General features: G+C 37.3%; 2 protein-coding genes and 1 non-coding gene across 4 annotated transcripts; 1 reads left to right on the top strand and 2 right to left on the bottom strand.

The window, feature by feature from the left end:
- Window positions 1-446: 446 nt before the first annotated feature.
- nop56 (NOP56 ribonucleoprotein homolog) lies at window positions 447-8,248 on the bottom strand. The gene is made up of 12 exons (XM_067423427.1): window positions 8,112-8,248; window positions 7,213-7,302; window positions 6,208-6,322; window positions 5,862-6,026; window positions 5,178-5,376; window positions 4,712-4,899; window positions 4,356-4,507; window positions 3,506-3,606; window positions 2,843-2,991; window positions 2,529-2,650; window positions 2,066-2,200; window positions 447-1,179 (listed from the first exon to the last, which is right to left on the bottom strand). Exons 1-12 carry the CDS (start codon window positions 8,112-8,114, stop codon window positions 961-963), a joined length of 1,638 nt encoding a protein of 545 aa, XP_067279528.1. The 5' UTR covers window positions 8,115-8,248; the 3' UTR covers window positions 447-960.
- Window positions 2,271-2,337, bottom strand: LOC137047214 (small nucleolar RNA SNORD57). Its single transcript, XR_010899180.1, has one exon. It is a non-coding gene; the product is annotated as a small nucleolar RNA SNORD57 (small nucleolar RNA).
- mlnl (motilin-like) lies at window positions 7,617-12,058 on the top strand. Of its 2 annotated transcripts, XM_067423429.1 has the most exons (6): window positions 7,617-7,764; window positions 11,028-11,162; window positions 11,352-11,465; window positions 11,565-11,654; window positions 11,738-11,840; window positions 11,929-12,058. In XM_067423429.1, exons 3-6 carry the CDS (start codon window positions 11,352-11,354, stop codon window positions 11,934-11,936), a joined length of 315 nt encoding a protein of 104 aa, XP_067279530.1. In that variant the 5' UTR covers window positions 7,617-7,764; window positions 11,028-11,162; the 3' UTR covers window positions 11,937-12,058. The 2 variants fall into 2 exon arrangements, with proteins under 2 accessions (XP_067279530.1, XP_067279529.1); XM_067423428.1 differs by lacking the exon at window positions 11,028-11,162.
- The last annotated feature ends 3,168 nt before the right edge of the window (window positions 12,059-15,226 follow it).

The following is a 15,226-nucleotide window of genomic DNA, read 5'->3' on the forward strand; positions in this document are numbered from 1 at the left end:
CGTCTAGATTTCTAGGCTACCTTTAACTTTAAGCAAACTCTAATTACATTGTATCAAGGGCAGTAGGGCACTTTAAAGTGTAAACCAAATGTTTATTTAAAAAGATAATTATGCAATTGTAATGTTAATTTTTAATATAATCTAAGCTGTATTTAACATTGTGTAAATACATCCACATGTAACAGCCCTACAATGTTTTTTTCTAAATTGAATATAACAAGACACCCTTAGAAATACAGTTCTTTGCTGTTGCCTATAGTTGTGATAATCTATATAAAGAAATGTCACTGAAATATTAATTTTCTGAGTATCAAACAGCTGCATAAGTATTGTAACAGTAAGCAATTATGATAAAGATTTCCAGTTTTATATATTAAAAAAAAAACTTGTAGTACTTAACTACAAATGAATCGTCATCCAATAGTAATAAACATGACAGAAACAGCTGAAGATACAGAATCATAATTTATTGAAATGGCAATCGTTTAAGCTCTGCAGAATATGAATACGATTAGGAGTACTTGAGAAAAATGGCTAAGTAGACACCACATGCATGATATCAGTTCACATTTACCATCTCTGCCAATTTTAATTTCAGTATGTGCAACTACAAAAATATGTTTAATTACAAACCGCTCCAAATGAGAGATTACCATGAATAAATCATGTAGCACGCTTCAAGGAAAAAGCATGTGACTAAGTAAAATACAGATGGCAAGCTTCACAATCTTTTCACTGATCCCAAAGGGCCATCATTTTATTAGAGCAAGGCACATCAACGAACAGTTTCAGAAAGGTGCTTTGAGAATGACAGGAAATAAAGCAGTTTTTGTATAAAAGAAACATGACGGCTCTCTTGCGTGTAGCTCAAACATCTTAAATGCTTGACTGAGTCCAATCAACATGGAAACTAAAAAATAAAGCTATACAATACTGAAAGTCCAGACAGAAGGATCATGTTTATTCATCCTCCTCGGCTGCCTTTTTCTTTTTTTTCTTTTTCTTCTCCACCTGCGTTACATCCTCAGGCTCCGCCTCTACGGCACCGATCTTCCTCTTTTTTTTCTTGCCAGGCATGGTCTCGGCCCCACCATTTGTCGTGACCTCTTCCTCCACCTCTGGTTTCTCCTCAGCTGCCGGCTTCTTTTTCTTTTTCTTCTTTATAGTATCCGTGATCTCCTGAAGAACAAAAGGAAACCATTAACACCAAGTAACAAACACCAAACAGAGGAGATAATGTCCTGCTCACTTCAGTGATCAAACCCACTGAGTCGGGCCTGTCAATGGTTCGGAGGAGATTTACTTTAGCATGACAGATATGAGACCAGTCCATTGAAAGGTCCAGCCTCCAGTATAGGCATGCAATGTGCACTAGACCAGGGGGGGTAAATTTTTTCAAAAACATTCTTTCACTATAGTATGAAGTCTTATTTAAATCTATTATTTTAAGATCATGTGTAAATTTGACTCCATTTAAAGCTACACTGTGTGATATTTTCCCCCATCTAGCGGCGAAAAGGTATATGACCATCCAGTGAATATTAGTTTCTGTTCCTCTCAATTCCGATTTCGTTTTAACTCCTACGGTGGCTGATTTAGTCCAAGATTAACATGGCTTCCAGTTCAACCTCATTCATGACTGCCATCACAGTGTAAAACCGTGAAAAGCAAAGCTTGAATTTACGGGTATGTCCCTCTTTGGCTAATGTACTTTCAAGATGGAGGGGCAACATGGCGACCGGCATTCGAACCCCTCACCCGTTTGCATTTTCAATGGCATATTATAAACTTATGAAAATACTTTATTACTTGAAAGTAGTATTTTACATTAATGAGCAAGTTTAGCTAAGAATAAACTAAAAAAATAAAAATAAAAAAAAAGTGTAGCTTTAAATTTAAGTTACTTTACTAGAATTTCAACATTTTTAAATAAATGAGTCGTGTCATAAGTCAAATTTACATATTTTTATATTATATATATATACACACACACACACACACTTTTCCACACCCCATTCCTCATGAACCCAGTTTTAAAAGTTTAAAAAAAATTATTCAAGAGTACCTCAGCGTCGCCATTGGCCTTCTCGTCATCGCCTTCTGCTGTGGAAAGAGCTTCTAGTTTCCTTTTTTCACGCTTCTTTTTCTTCTTTTCCTTTTTCTCGATCTTGCGCTTGATTTCAGCAGCCACCTCGGTAGCCTGCAAGCAAGAAAAACATTAATGTATCTGCATTTGTACAGGCCTAGTACAATACAAACGTCACAAAGCTGTGTCAGGCTCATTAAATCAGTTTATGCCTCCATGTAGGAGTCAGGATAGAGTCGTCATCATTCACAGCACTTCCCAAAAACTGAAGCACTCCTCATTTAGTGAGAAATATTCACAATCAGCAATTTAAAAAGGCATTATTAGCAATAAAAAAACAATTACGAACAGTAGGAAGCCCACTACCCATAAGCAGCACAGGTCAAAGACCACAGATAAACTACACAGAACATCCTTTTAACTGAACGCATTTAGCCCTCACCTGTGCAACAGCTTCTTTCATGACGTCCAGGTTCTTTCGTGGAGCCTCCCCGGTCTCGTAGAAAGCCAGACGTTCTTCTACTTGACCACGAAGCTTGTCACCAAACACGCATGTGGGAACCTCTGCGTGAACAAAACAAAGACATCAAGACATGGATCAACAAATACTACTGAAAATGTGTCTGGTCCCAAGTTCTGCTCAGGATTATGATTTCAACAACCACTGAGGTGGGTTACTGTTGACGAAAAATAAGAGCATCATAGCAAAAACCGAGCAGTGGTTACTGAAGAAACGAGGGAAGATGGGATACTCACCAGAAAAGCAGTCAATGCGTGATGCAATGGTACACTTGTTGGCGAGGTAGCGGGAGATGCGACCCTTGTTCTTGGCAGCAGCGCGTCCAATGAACGTCGAATGGAAAATGAGACCGTACTTCGGGGTGTTTCCTCTCGTCTTCAGTGCCCTGATTCATGGGACAGAACAAAATCCATCTACAACAGCTTGGTTCTCAACTTTTGGGGCTAAAATTGTTTTAACTAAACTTGGGTAGTTGAACTCTGTATGCCGTTCAGAATGTGTTTCTCAAGTAAAAGTTTAACCAGTCGTTAAAGTTCGAGAGGTGGCTCGTTGCCCAACTACTCTAGGATCATAACTTAACCACTCCAAAAAAAGTTAATTCGGTTAAATATTTTCTACCAAATTAGGGTGCATCACTATCAATTTACAGAAATTGCATTGCCGTTACTAGAAACAAAAAAATAATTCCAATTCATAGTTGTGCAGACAACAGAACATCTTCATATGTATCTACCTCTCAAAACTCTCAGCAGCTGCTCAGACTGGGGGGTACGTGAGATTGAGCGGGATCACTTTACAGCGTGTTCAATGACACGCCAAATCACCCGCTCCTGCTACGCCCCGGCCCTGCCATCACTGCAGCTGCATGAAACCCCAGCAGGGAAGGGGAGACCCAGTACCTGAACAGGGCCTTCTCTGCCCCCAGGATCTGCACGGTGGAGGCTGGATATTTGGCCAGGTTTGTCAGACTGCCAGCGTGAGAGATGAGACGGGCACCAACCTATTAAAAGAAAAATCAATGTAACATCTGTAAAACAAACAAGTCAATCATAACTAAGACTAAATGTATCATAAAAGGTGTCTAATCTTAAAATGTGGAGTGAGATATTTATGAAAAAAAAAAAAAAAAAAGCAATACATTGTACATTACTGTTTTCAGTGGTCTATAAAGACCTTAATGTACCCTTATGTTTTATTACTTTAGAATGAGCCATTTCAAATTAAAAACACCACGGGTCCCTTTACAGTGAAGTCGCCATTTTGAGTCGGTATGTTTCTACAATAGGCCTAAACAGACAAACTTCTACAGGGTGCTAGCTACTCTGCGGTCTCACACGTCATCTTCGCCCTGTGTCAGCCACCATGGCTTCTCAATGTGCTTCGAAAGGGAAGGGTGAGCAGTGGACAGTTTGCAACCTCACCACTAGGTGCCGCTAAAACATATACAGTGCACCTTTAAAGAAATGTCCAGGACATCTCAAATGCTTTCCAATGCAGAGAAAATTCCCTAAATATAAATTATTATATACTTAATGCATTTTAAAATAAAGTTAGACTCCCGCAAAATTACACAAAAATACGATGGTGTTCACCAGCCAGAGCAAACTTCTCCGGTTTTGAACTCCCAAAACAGACCGTTTTGGTCCGGGAACCGTTTAGCCTGATTTCGTTAAATGTCGGAAAAATGTCACAGCAGTTCATTTGATTTTGTTTTAGGTATAGTCATCAAGTGTGCTGACAAACACATACCACGTCACCAATGAGAGCAGCAAGATTTGGTGCCACTTGGCCCATTTTAGAACGCAGGTACTCTTGCAGTTCCTGTCTGTAGTTTGTGAGCGAGACCACGCGATTGGAGAAGCTCTCAATGTTGATCAGGTCAATAGGAGAGATATCCATACCTTTAGAGAGAAAAAAAAATACACAAACTTAGTGCAAATCAATGGAGACCCTTAACTGGTTGAGCTAAAGTGACTCAAAGGTTCAGTTAGTGTGGTATGCTGTCATCACATGGTTTCAGTGGATTGACAGATTATTATAACATCATAACATCCGAGACAAACTCACACCAAGCTATATTAATGACATCGGTGAGCTAGTCTTACCCATAGAGCTGCGGGACGCGTCAAGGATGGCCTGAGCTTTAGCGCTGTCCATTGTGATCTCCTCCATAGCTTCCAGCATCTCCTCACTCAGTTCCTTTCGGTTTCCAATTAGCTTGGCCATCTTACAGTATGTACTGTTATCACTCACTATCTTTATCAGCTCTGGGAAGTGGTAACCGTACCATTCACTGCACAGATAAGAGAAAGAAAGAATTGATCAATCATTTAGCCATACATTACAAAAACTAGGCTCCAAATAACATAAGTGGGAAGCCCCTGAAAGGGTCTGTGTCCCACCCCAGGTTGTGTTCGCTCCAATTTGAAGGACCAAACACACCAGAGGAAGGACTTTACTGTCCCTCCATTTCCTGTACAGCCAGTGCACTAGGGGGCGCTGTCTGTGGTAAGCATAAGGAGGCTGTTGATTAGATCCAAATACAGGAAAGACCAGCAAAAATCATCTTACCGCACACGCATGGAGAACGTGTTGATGTCCTTGTCCAGCTGGTCCAGGAGGGCGATTGACTGGATGATCATGTTGTCTGCCCTATTGACATTAAACTTGACTTTGGCTCTGGAGTAGCTGTGACCCAAACCTAATTGAGCTTTGGACGCAGCCTGAGCGGTGAGCCCCTTAACCAGGGAATGGAAGTGCAGACGCACACCTGTCGATCCAAAGCAGACGCGTTAACAACAGATAACAACGTTGGATTTATAAAAACACTTTTTTTTGCCTGTCTGTTCAGATTTTCAGTATAAAGCATCAGAAATCAGGTAACATAGGTACATCATTACAGCAGGCTGTTAACTGTTTGGATGCGAGATATGCATAATGAACAGGGGTTTTCAAACTAAGGTTCATGGACCACCAAGGGGGTCCATGTAAAAAAAAAAATAAAAAAAATTAAACAGTTTGATTTAAAACAATTTCAAATACATTCAAGAGTATACCAAGCACTTCCCATTTATAAAATACTCATTTTACAGTATATATATATATATATATATATATATATATCTTTATAAATTAATTTATAGCCACCTTCTAAAATGTTAAGATCGGTGGGGTGGGTTGTCCATTCCACAAGCATGATATTTGAGGTCCATGGTACCTTAAAGATTGAAAACCCGATTTAAAAACATAACTCACCCCTTATGATTTCAGCTACAACACCTCCGGTCTGAATGGACAGAGTAAGCTCTTCCTGAAGCGCTGCACCAATCTTGGCATCAGACACCCCCAACATGGCCTTCTTTTTACCTCCGGACGGAAGGTTAGTCTCCAAGAACAACTTGAGATCTGCATGGACAACTCCTGCAAGTATCAGATGAAGAACTAAGTCAGTAATTGTAGGTCACAATTTGTAAGTCAACCAATCAACCTCAGATGCTCAGTTTATAGGTATGCGGTCATCACAGTAATTCAGTGGATTGACAGATTATAGGTACATCATTGCATCACTTTAGCAGTTTGAAATAACACGCCTTTCTCTTACCTTCTGAAATGGCATTGATATTTTCCAGAGCAGCTTGGGCGGATTTAAACGGGAAGAATGCACTCAGTCGGATTACGCTGCTGAATTTGCCAACGTTTAGGACACTTTCCTCCACCTACAAAAGACCAAGAACCATAACGTTAGTCATTTAAAGACATTCGAAACAGATCTCCATATTCTGATGTACATCCAAGTCTAGCAAAGTGTGTGTGGGGTGTAAATGACTAAAATCCTGCATACGTCGGAAAAGTAACCCTTATCCACAATGCCAAAAGTACCGGTACTGAAACTTAGAAAATGTAACAATACCAGCATTTCTGTAATATCGAGCATATTTGGTACCCACTAACAGGCAGCTACTTTCAGTTGCTTCCGTGTTTATCGAAGTGCAGGGCTCCCAACTGTAGCCAAATATACATTAGTGTTTCTGAATATTAAACCGCAAAAGACCATTTAAATATTAATTATGCGTCTTTGTGAGAATGGCACAGGCCCAGTTTCATTCGCCACACAGTCTTTTTAGCCTCTGCCATGACACAATATGAGGACATGAACTCCCATCTCGAGAGCCACTCTGAGCGCTTCCGAGTATTTACAGTTTCATTTGAGAACTCTATCAAAAACAACTCAAGGTCTTCACAGGCTTCCCATCAAAATAAAAGTTTGATTTAAAATGAAGAAAATGACATTAGGCTGCTGTTGAACAATAGATTTAGCTCAACATACTGCTGCTACTAATATTATTGTGTTCCTAGAGGGTTGCTTATTTTCCACTTGATGTTTATATGAACAGTTTAATTATACAGCATGTCATCTTAAAATGTTTATAAGAATTATATAATAATTACCATAAACAATAAACTCATTGAAGGTAACTCAAATAGTTATATAATTTTTGCTGTGGTACCAACTGTAAAAAGAATAGCATCGGTATGACTACTGTAATTTTGGTATTAGCTAGCATGGACAAGTGTACTTCATTTTGCACTTCCTTAATATACAAACCTGAGGTAGAAGCATTCCAATCTCTTCCACTTCTTTGACAGCAAATAATGCATATCCAGCTGCATGCTCGAACAGCACGTGTAAGAGCACCTGCGAGAGATAAAGGTTATTAATTACCACTAATTCCATAAAAAAAAAACTTAAGTTACAACAAAAAGGGACAAAGCCCCAAATGCTTAAATCCTATATTAATAACCAAGAGATATGAATGTTGTGAATCTGATCAGTTGAAGTTGCAAGTCAACACCAGCACATGTATGAAGCACACATGGCGGTGGCACCTCAAGGAACAAAGCAGCTTCGATTTCTAAGCATTAATATGATAATACAGTATTACGTAAGCAGAAGATAACAACAGCCGTTAATAAATACCCATGTTTAGACTATTGCATTAGAGCTTGAAGCTTGGGAGAAACACATTAGCATGGGTTAGCAGACACCACGTGCTCCTCCAGTGGATCAAATAACCAACTCAGCGCGTCACTTTTAAAACTGAACAGCTTATTGCACTGCGATCAGAACCAGAACATCGATCCAAAACACTAACAGGAGGTGAGTGATCTGATACAGAAGCTCGTTTGATTAAATTAAATGGCTACCGTGGGCTTTAATATCACATTGAGGCCTTGTGTTACCGGATTCGCCCGTTTATCTTCTCAAACAGGCTGCAGTAAAAGTATATTCGGTTTGTATCGTAATAATTGTGCTTAATAAACTAATTAAAACGGAAATAACTCATAATAGCAACAAAGAGGAAATAGACACAGCTCTACAAACGTGCACGTCGGCCATTATAAAATCCCGTTTTATAATTCAACACTACGGTGAAGGTTAAAACGTTGCACAACACCGATCTGCTAATTTCTAAAGATTGCATAAAGAAATAATGTATGTTTTACCATGTTTACTGATCTCGTGCGCCACGCACGAGGGAGCGTTCCGTTCCTTCTGACCACTTGAACAGGAAAGAAATTCACATGCGCTCAAGTACGAAAACCCACATGGTACAGTCACGCAGCCTATCGCGAGATTTCAAAAGGGCGGGACTTTGCAGAAATGTGTAGTGCGTCACCTGTTGGAAATGCTTGGAAATGCGAATGGACATCCCGTTTGCAACAGAGAAAATCAAATTCCATTGATGCCTATGAGAGTGATAAAATAAAATATTACAAAAATGTTCCAAAATCTTGTAATAGTTTACTTTACTGTTAACCAATGGTAATTCGCGTAATAGTTCTGTCTTAAATCGCGTTAGAATCAAATCGTTATCTAATTAATTAGAGAAAAACTGTGTTAATCATTAAAAAACCATTCTGATTCAAATAATCATATATTAATTTACTATGCTAGATTATCAAAAAATGTATGTTGTTCTATAACTGTAGTAAAGAAATACAATTGAGAAGGCGTAAGGCCTGTATGTAAAGGTATAGTTCACTCAAAAAAGGATAATTCTGTAATTTTCTCACCCAAAAAATTCCAATCCAAATCCGTATGAAATTATTTTTTCTGTTTAACACATTAGAAGATATTTTAAAGAATGTGGGGAACCAAACAGTTGATGGGCCACTTTGACTTCCATATATTTTTTCACCTATGGAAGTCAATGGGGTCTATACCAACTGTTTGGTCCCCCAAATTTTTCTACATATATTATTTTGTGTTCAGCAAAAGAAAGAAATTCATACAAGTTTGGAACACCTTGAGGGTGAGTAAAATGATGACAGAATTTTCATCCATTTAAGGGCAAAAAGATACAACTTTAAATGTGTTTTGCTGTTTCTAAGGACTCTGAATGATATAGTCGTAAATTCAATTCTCTCTTAAAATATGAAGTCAACACTGGTATTTATTGCTGTGGGTCATACATTATGGCACATTTGTCTAATAATTGGTGGATTGGTGAGTGTGCAACCAGCACTGTTTCCTATCATAACTCTTGAAATGTTTCCTGCATCAAATATCTTTTGGCAATTTGTCTCTCCTTAAACACTCTCAATTGCATTAATAAAGTTTTATTGGGCAAACGCTTGCAGCATGTAGATTATGGCTTTTTCAGATTAGAAAGAAGCACATGTTTCGCTTTTTGAGACCTGGTTAAAATACTGAGATGTGTTTTATCTATTCCTTTAAATCTTGTTTCCATGCTATGCTAATTTAGTTGAATGTTTATTAATAGTATTTCATTAATAATATTTCAAACCAGTGGTGTAAAGTATCTGAGTAAATACAGTTAGTTACTATACATAAGTATCTTTTTGTCTACTTTGTAGTTGTACTGAGTAATGCAATTACACGTTACATTTTGCATGGCACCTAACTTTTTCTGCAGCAGTTTGTTTCTGCTATAAAGAAGCGATATCACCTAAGGGCATTGAAGGTACTATATTTTGTGCGTTTTGCCTTTACTCACCCAAACATGTCAACTTTACATGAATGCGAGTGCATTAGCAGGTAGCTGATCAATCGCAAGTGTTTGATTTATGAGATGAGTTCATGACTGCAGCCGGTGATGAGGCTGAAACCAGCACGTCCAGTGCAAGAAGGCTTTGACTATTTAAGTTTACTTAACATTATTTTATCTGCTATACTGACAAACCCTTTTTGAAGGATATTGGTTTACTTATGGCCTTTTTGAGCACTTCAGCTTAAACTGAGCCTTGAGAGTTTGTAGACGTTTAAGAGACTTGTGTCAACCTTGATTTATTGCAGTATTGAGGTATTTAGTTTTATTTTGATTAGAAAATTTTGATTAGAATTTTAGAAAATAAACATGATGTCTCATCTTACAAATCATTTGTTTTTTATTCTATATTCTTAATTTTGTATGTCTCTTAGGTATCAAGGACTAGTGCATCGTTGATCATACATACTTAAGTACAGTTAAAATCCGATACTTTAATACTTTTACTCAAGTTATATTGAAATCAGTGACTTGTAACTTGTAATGGAGTCGTTTTCGTTGTAAGGAATCTGTACTTTTACTCAAGTATGGTTTTCAGGTACTCTTTACACCTCTGTTTCAAACACATCTCAGTATTTCAACCAGGTCTCAAAAAGCGAAACATGTGCTTCTTTCTAATCTGAAAAAGCCATAATCTACATGCTGCAAGCGTTTGCCCAATAAAACTTTATTAATGCAATTGAGAGTGTTTATGGAGAGACAAATTGCCAAAAGATATTTGATGCAGGAAACATTTCAAGAGTTATGATAGGAAACAGTGCTGGTTGCACACTCACCAATCCACCAATTATTAGACAAATGTGCCATAATGTATGACCCACAGCAATAAATACCAGTGTTGACTTCATATTTTAAGAGAGAATTGAATTTATGGCTATATTATGGAGAGTTCTTAGAAACAGCAAAACGCACACATTTAGAAATAAAAGTTGTATCTAATTTTGCCCTTAAAGGGAGAGTTCACCCAAAAAAGATATTCTAAGATATCTTCTTTTGGGTTCACCAGAAGAAAGAAACTATTAATAATAATAAATAATGTTATTAATTGCTTCAGAACATTTAGATAGCATTCAAAAGTAGCGTTCCTATAGTGTTTGCAGAATTAAAAAACGGAATGTTGCCTTAACGTTAGCATAACCGCGAAAAAAACGTTTTTAAAACATTCTTGAAAAACTGGAGAAGAACATTTTAGAACATATTTTTGTTAGCTTACTGAGCTCTCTAACATAAAAAAAAACAAATTTTCATTTAGTTAAATTTAACTATAACATAGCACACACCAAGTCTAGAGTGACTACAACAAAGTTATGTCAAGTCCTTATAGTGTCTCTCTCTTGTCTCCATGGTGGAGGTGTTAACGGAAACATACGTTACGTCAGAGATAGTGAACAAGAGCTCAGTGTGATCGGAGGGTTCTTATAAAGCTCTATGACCACTGACACAAACATAAAACCTGTCACTGAGGGCACCTGTATGCTGTACAAAGGTACAACTCTCTCAGCCTTTCGCACTCTTTCTGATTTTATAATGAAAATTTTGACCCTATCTTGAATTCTCTCTGCTGTGTGTCACAACTGGAACTAACTTCTCAACAAATGCATGAGTAGTAAACTGTGTTATCTCCCATGTTGAGTTTAACACTTGCCGATTTTATGTTTTTGTCTGTGGCCCAAAGATGCGCGGAGTAGTTATAGGATGTCTGGTGCTGGTGTATGTTGTTGCTCTTCAGGCTGACCAGGCAGAGGGACACATCTCATTCTTCAGCCCCAAAGAGATGAGAGAGCTCAGGGTGAGGATTCTTTTCAATTCAACTATTTATCTTGATGAGTAATATACATGAGTAGTCCAAGAAAGAATGTTAATTCATTTCTCCCTTCATCTTCAAAAGGAAAAGGAGGGAAGGAAGGATACTGATCCGCGGGCAGAGGAGGTTTGGATTGACGAGATGTCTCCAGAAGAGAGAGAAGGAGAGTCAGCGGTGAGGGATCTCAACAGGTTTTCTTTTTAAAATGTGTTTCATGATGTATTTGAGTTTCTGACTGGCTGTGTTTCCGTCTGAAGGGCCAGCCTGTAGAAATAGGGCTGAAGCTCACTGCTAAAAAAGGCCACATTGGATCCGCTTTCGGAAAGATGCTGCAGAGCATTGTAGAAGAGCCAGAGACGGGTAAGGAGCATATAAACCCATGCAGTAAAATGTATTTCTATATTTCATATACACACACAGACCTGATGTTTGTGCTCTCTTTTAACAGGGAAATAAGGCTGGCATTTTTATCTGCATTTACCGACAATTGCAGTCTAATGATTCGCCACAATTGCAAGCACAAATGTTTTGCCTATGAATGTAAATGAATCACAATAAAATGAAACTGCATGCATGAATTTGTTTCCTGTCATATAGAGGTGTATTTTTTTAATCTTTTGCTAAATTGCTGTTTGCATCTGTTTTAATTTGACTCTTAAAGTGATAGTTCACCCAAAAATTATATTATTATTATTAAAGTTATATTAAAAAATCTCCTGGCTCTTCCCATCTTTGTAATGGCAGACCAAAATTTGAATCCCATAAATGTGCATCCGTCCATTATAAAAGTAATCCACGTGGCTCTACACTGTAAAGAAATATTTTAAAAAAAAGTTACCTGGTTGCCTTAACATTTTGAGTTCATTGAAATTAAAATTTTGAGTTAATACATTTAGAATCAACAACCTTTATTAAAATATTATTCATTGTAAGCATATTGGGTAATTTTGTGTTTTATTTGCAAAGATGCAGTGAAAGATGACAAATAGTGCTATTTTCTTGATTTATCAATTTTTTTACTTGGTTCAGATACAATAATATTTTGAGTTTCTATTTATTAAACCATTTTCCTTCATTGTATCAACTCAAATTTTTAATTTCCATAAACTCAAAATTTTAAGGCAACCAGACTACTTACTTTTTAAAGTTAAAACAACAACAAAAAAATTACAGGGTAGGGTGTTAATAAAGGCCTTCTGAAGCAAATCGATGTTTGTGTAAGAAAAATCCATGTTTAACATGTTATAAAGTAAAATATCTAGCTTCTTGCGTACCGTCTTCTGTATTCAACTTATGAAAAAAGTGTAACTGGCACGATGTATGATGTCAGACGTAGTGCAAAGGGGGTCGCACACCGGACACGAAGCTCAGCGCCGCGCTGCGCCACGTCTTTAATATTCGAACACATTATATTCAATGAGTGTACGCACACCGGCAAAGGCATTCGCGTCGACTCAGGGACTTGTTAAAAATCCTGCCGCGCCACAGAGCGCCATTTACATTTATGCATTTAGCAGACGCTTTTATCCAAAGCGACTTACAACTCAGGAGAACAGGAAGATTTTATATTAAATTCATATTATATTTCCCTCAAATCGTCAATCTACATACTGATTTCACCCCGTGTTACAAGATACACCCATCTCTTACTGATCTCTTAAGATACACAGCTCTTCTGTCAGAAGTCGATTCAAAATTGAGCGTTTGAGTGTATAATGTGCGCCCGGTGTGAGATAGCTGAGTGTTTTGAACTGCGAGAGGCGTTACACTTTCTTTGTAAGTTGAATATGGAAGGCGGTTTGCTGGAAAGCTATAGATATTTTACTTTATAACGTGTTAAATATGGATATTTTTCTTACACAAACCAATCGATTCCCTTCAGAAGGCCTTCATTAAACCCCATTATAAAGCTTGGGTGAACTATCCCCTTATTTTGGCTCTAAACTTAAATGCCTTGTTTCTTGTAATTTTGTTAATTTTCTTTCTATTGCTATATTAATATTGTCGTTTACAGTTTTTTTTCAAACGCTAACAAGCGCTTACCTATACTTTTTCTAAACTCTTAACACAGTCTCACACCTACAAAAAGCAATTGGCCAAATGGATAATTTTCTTCTCAAAAGCAAATTTTGTCAACTACTAACTCTTCATTTCAAAATACAACACATCTTTCTCTGGACACACTCATTTTATCAAAACACTGGAAATCTGAAAAATCTAATTATTCTGTCAAAAAATACTTCTTTTCTATTCACAAGGTACATGCAGTCACTTAAAGTATACCATGTTTCATCATCTGATCAACACGTTTTGTTGGGAGGTATAGCTTGTCTGTTAAATGTAAGCATTGTTGAAATGTATATGCATATTGTGTGAAAACAACATGAAATGTGTGAATGAAAATGTGACAACTGATTGGACAAACGCTTGTTAGCGAATGAAAAAAACCTGTAATATACCAAATGGTTGCGGTTAAATCACCTCAGCTTTGCAATTTTATTGCACAAATGCCTTTAAACCTGGCAATTTACACCGTTCAAAAGTTGTAATGTTTTTGAAAGAAGTCTCAGCTCAACAAGGCTGCATTTATTTGATGAAAGTACAGTGATGAAAATAAAGTAATATTGTGAAATACTATTATAATTTAAAATATCTTCTGTTTCTATTTCAATATTTTTAAATGTATTTTATTCCTGTGATGGCAAAGCTGAATTTCCAACATGATTACTTCAGATTTCAGTGTCACATAATCCTTCAGAAATCACTCTGATATGATGACTTGCTTTTGATTCGATTTTTAAAGAGCAGCATTGAATTTTTTTGTAACTATGTAAAAGTCTTGACTGTCACTTTCGATCAATTTAATGCATCCTCGCTAAATAAAATTATAATTTCATATACAATCTTACCATCCCTAAACTTCTGAATGGTAATGCATAATGACGGGTTTTAGTCATAAAGAGCATATGTGTATGTTTGAGTTGGGTTTCAATATGTATAGTGTCAGTTTTGGCTTGAGAATAAATATTGTTTTTTTATTATAGTGTCTTTAGGATAGCTCTTTATAGCAATTAGAGATCATATCAGGGAGAGGGGGAGGGGGAGAGGAGAGGGGGGATAGTGATCGCAGTACCAGTTTTGGCCACAATCTTCCTTTACAGTTTTTTTCTCAATGCTTAAACCCTAACCTTGATTCTTATAGCACAATTTCTAAAACTATAATACTTATAGCAAAAACACTCACTAAGTTTGCAAAACTAAAAGCAAAAACACTGCTTTGCACTCAGTTTGCAATTTTTTGAGACACACTTTGCAAAACTGCAGGTACAATCCACTGCACAGGACTCTTTTTGCTTAACTGTAAACACAACTCACTGCTTTACACTCAATTTCCAAATGATCAACACACTCCTAAAACTATAAACATGTATGGCTATTACTTACACTATTTTGCCAACTGTCTGGCACACTGTCACATGTGAAAACTGTTTTAGATCATTTGTTAACTTTGCAATCAGCCTAAGCACAATAAATAAGCCACAGGCAAGCTGTCTGTGTGGAGTACAATGGAAGGAGCAGGATGAGTGAGAAGAGTGAGAATTAGAGGAGAAGTGAAAGTGAAGAAGTAGGAGGAAGAAGAGGACGTGGAGGTGAAGAAGCGAGAGGGTGAGGACTACAAGGAAAGGAGGTGAAGTTAGAGGACAAGGAGGAGCAAGGAGAGGGAAGAAGAAGGTGAAGAGGAAGAA

This window comes from Pseudorasbora parva, chromosome 18, assembly GCF_024679245.1.
Source record: "Pseudorasbora parva isolate DD20220531a chromosome 18, ASM2467924v1, whole genome shotgun sequence".
Classification (NCBI taxonomy): Eukaryota; Metazoa; Chordata; class Actinopteri; order Cypriniformes; family Gobionidae; genus Pseudorasbora; species Pseudorasbora parva.

What these genes read in the sequence shown, in the direction of transcription:
- mlnl (XM_067423429.1), top strand. Translation starts at nt 11,352, where the DNA reads ATGCGCGGAGTAGTTATAGGATGTCTGGTGCTGGTGTATGTTGTTGCT. An exon ending in AAGAGATGAGAGAGCTCAGG is followed by an intron (nt 11,466 to 11,564) that starts GTGAGGATTCTT and finishes CATCTTCAAAAG; the next exon opens with GAAAAGGAGGGAAGGAAGGA. An exon ending in AGAGAGAAGGAGAGTCAGCG is followed by an intron (nt 11,655 to 11,737) that starts GTGAGGGATCTC and finishes TTCCGTCTGAAG; the next exon opens with GGCCAGCCTGTAGAAATAGG.
- nop56 (XM_067423427.1), bottom strand. An exon ending in TATCAATGCCATTTCAGAAG is followed by an intron (nt 6,027 to 6,207) that starts GTAAGAGAAAGG and finishes TGATACTTGCAG; the next exon opens with GAGTTGTCCATGCAGATCTC. An exon ending in CTGCTCTCATTGGTGACGTG is followed by an intron (nt 3,607 to 4,355) that starts GTATGTGTTTGT and finishes TTCTTTTAATAG; the next exon opens with GTTGGTGCCCGTCTCATCTC.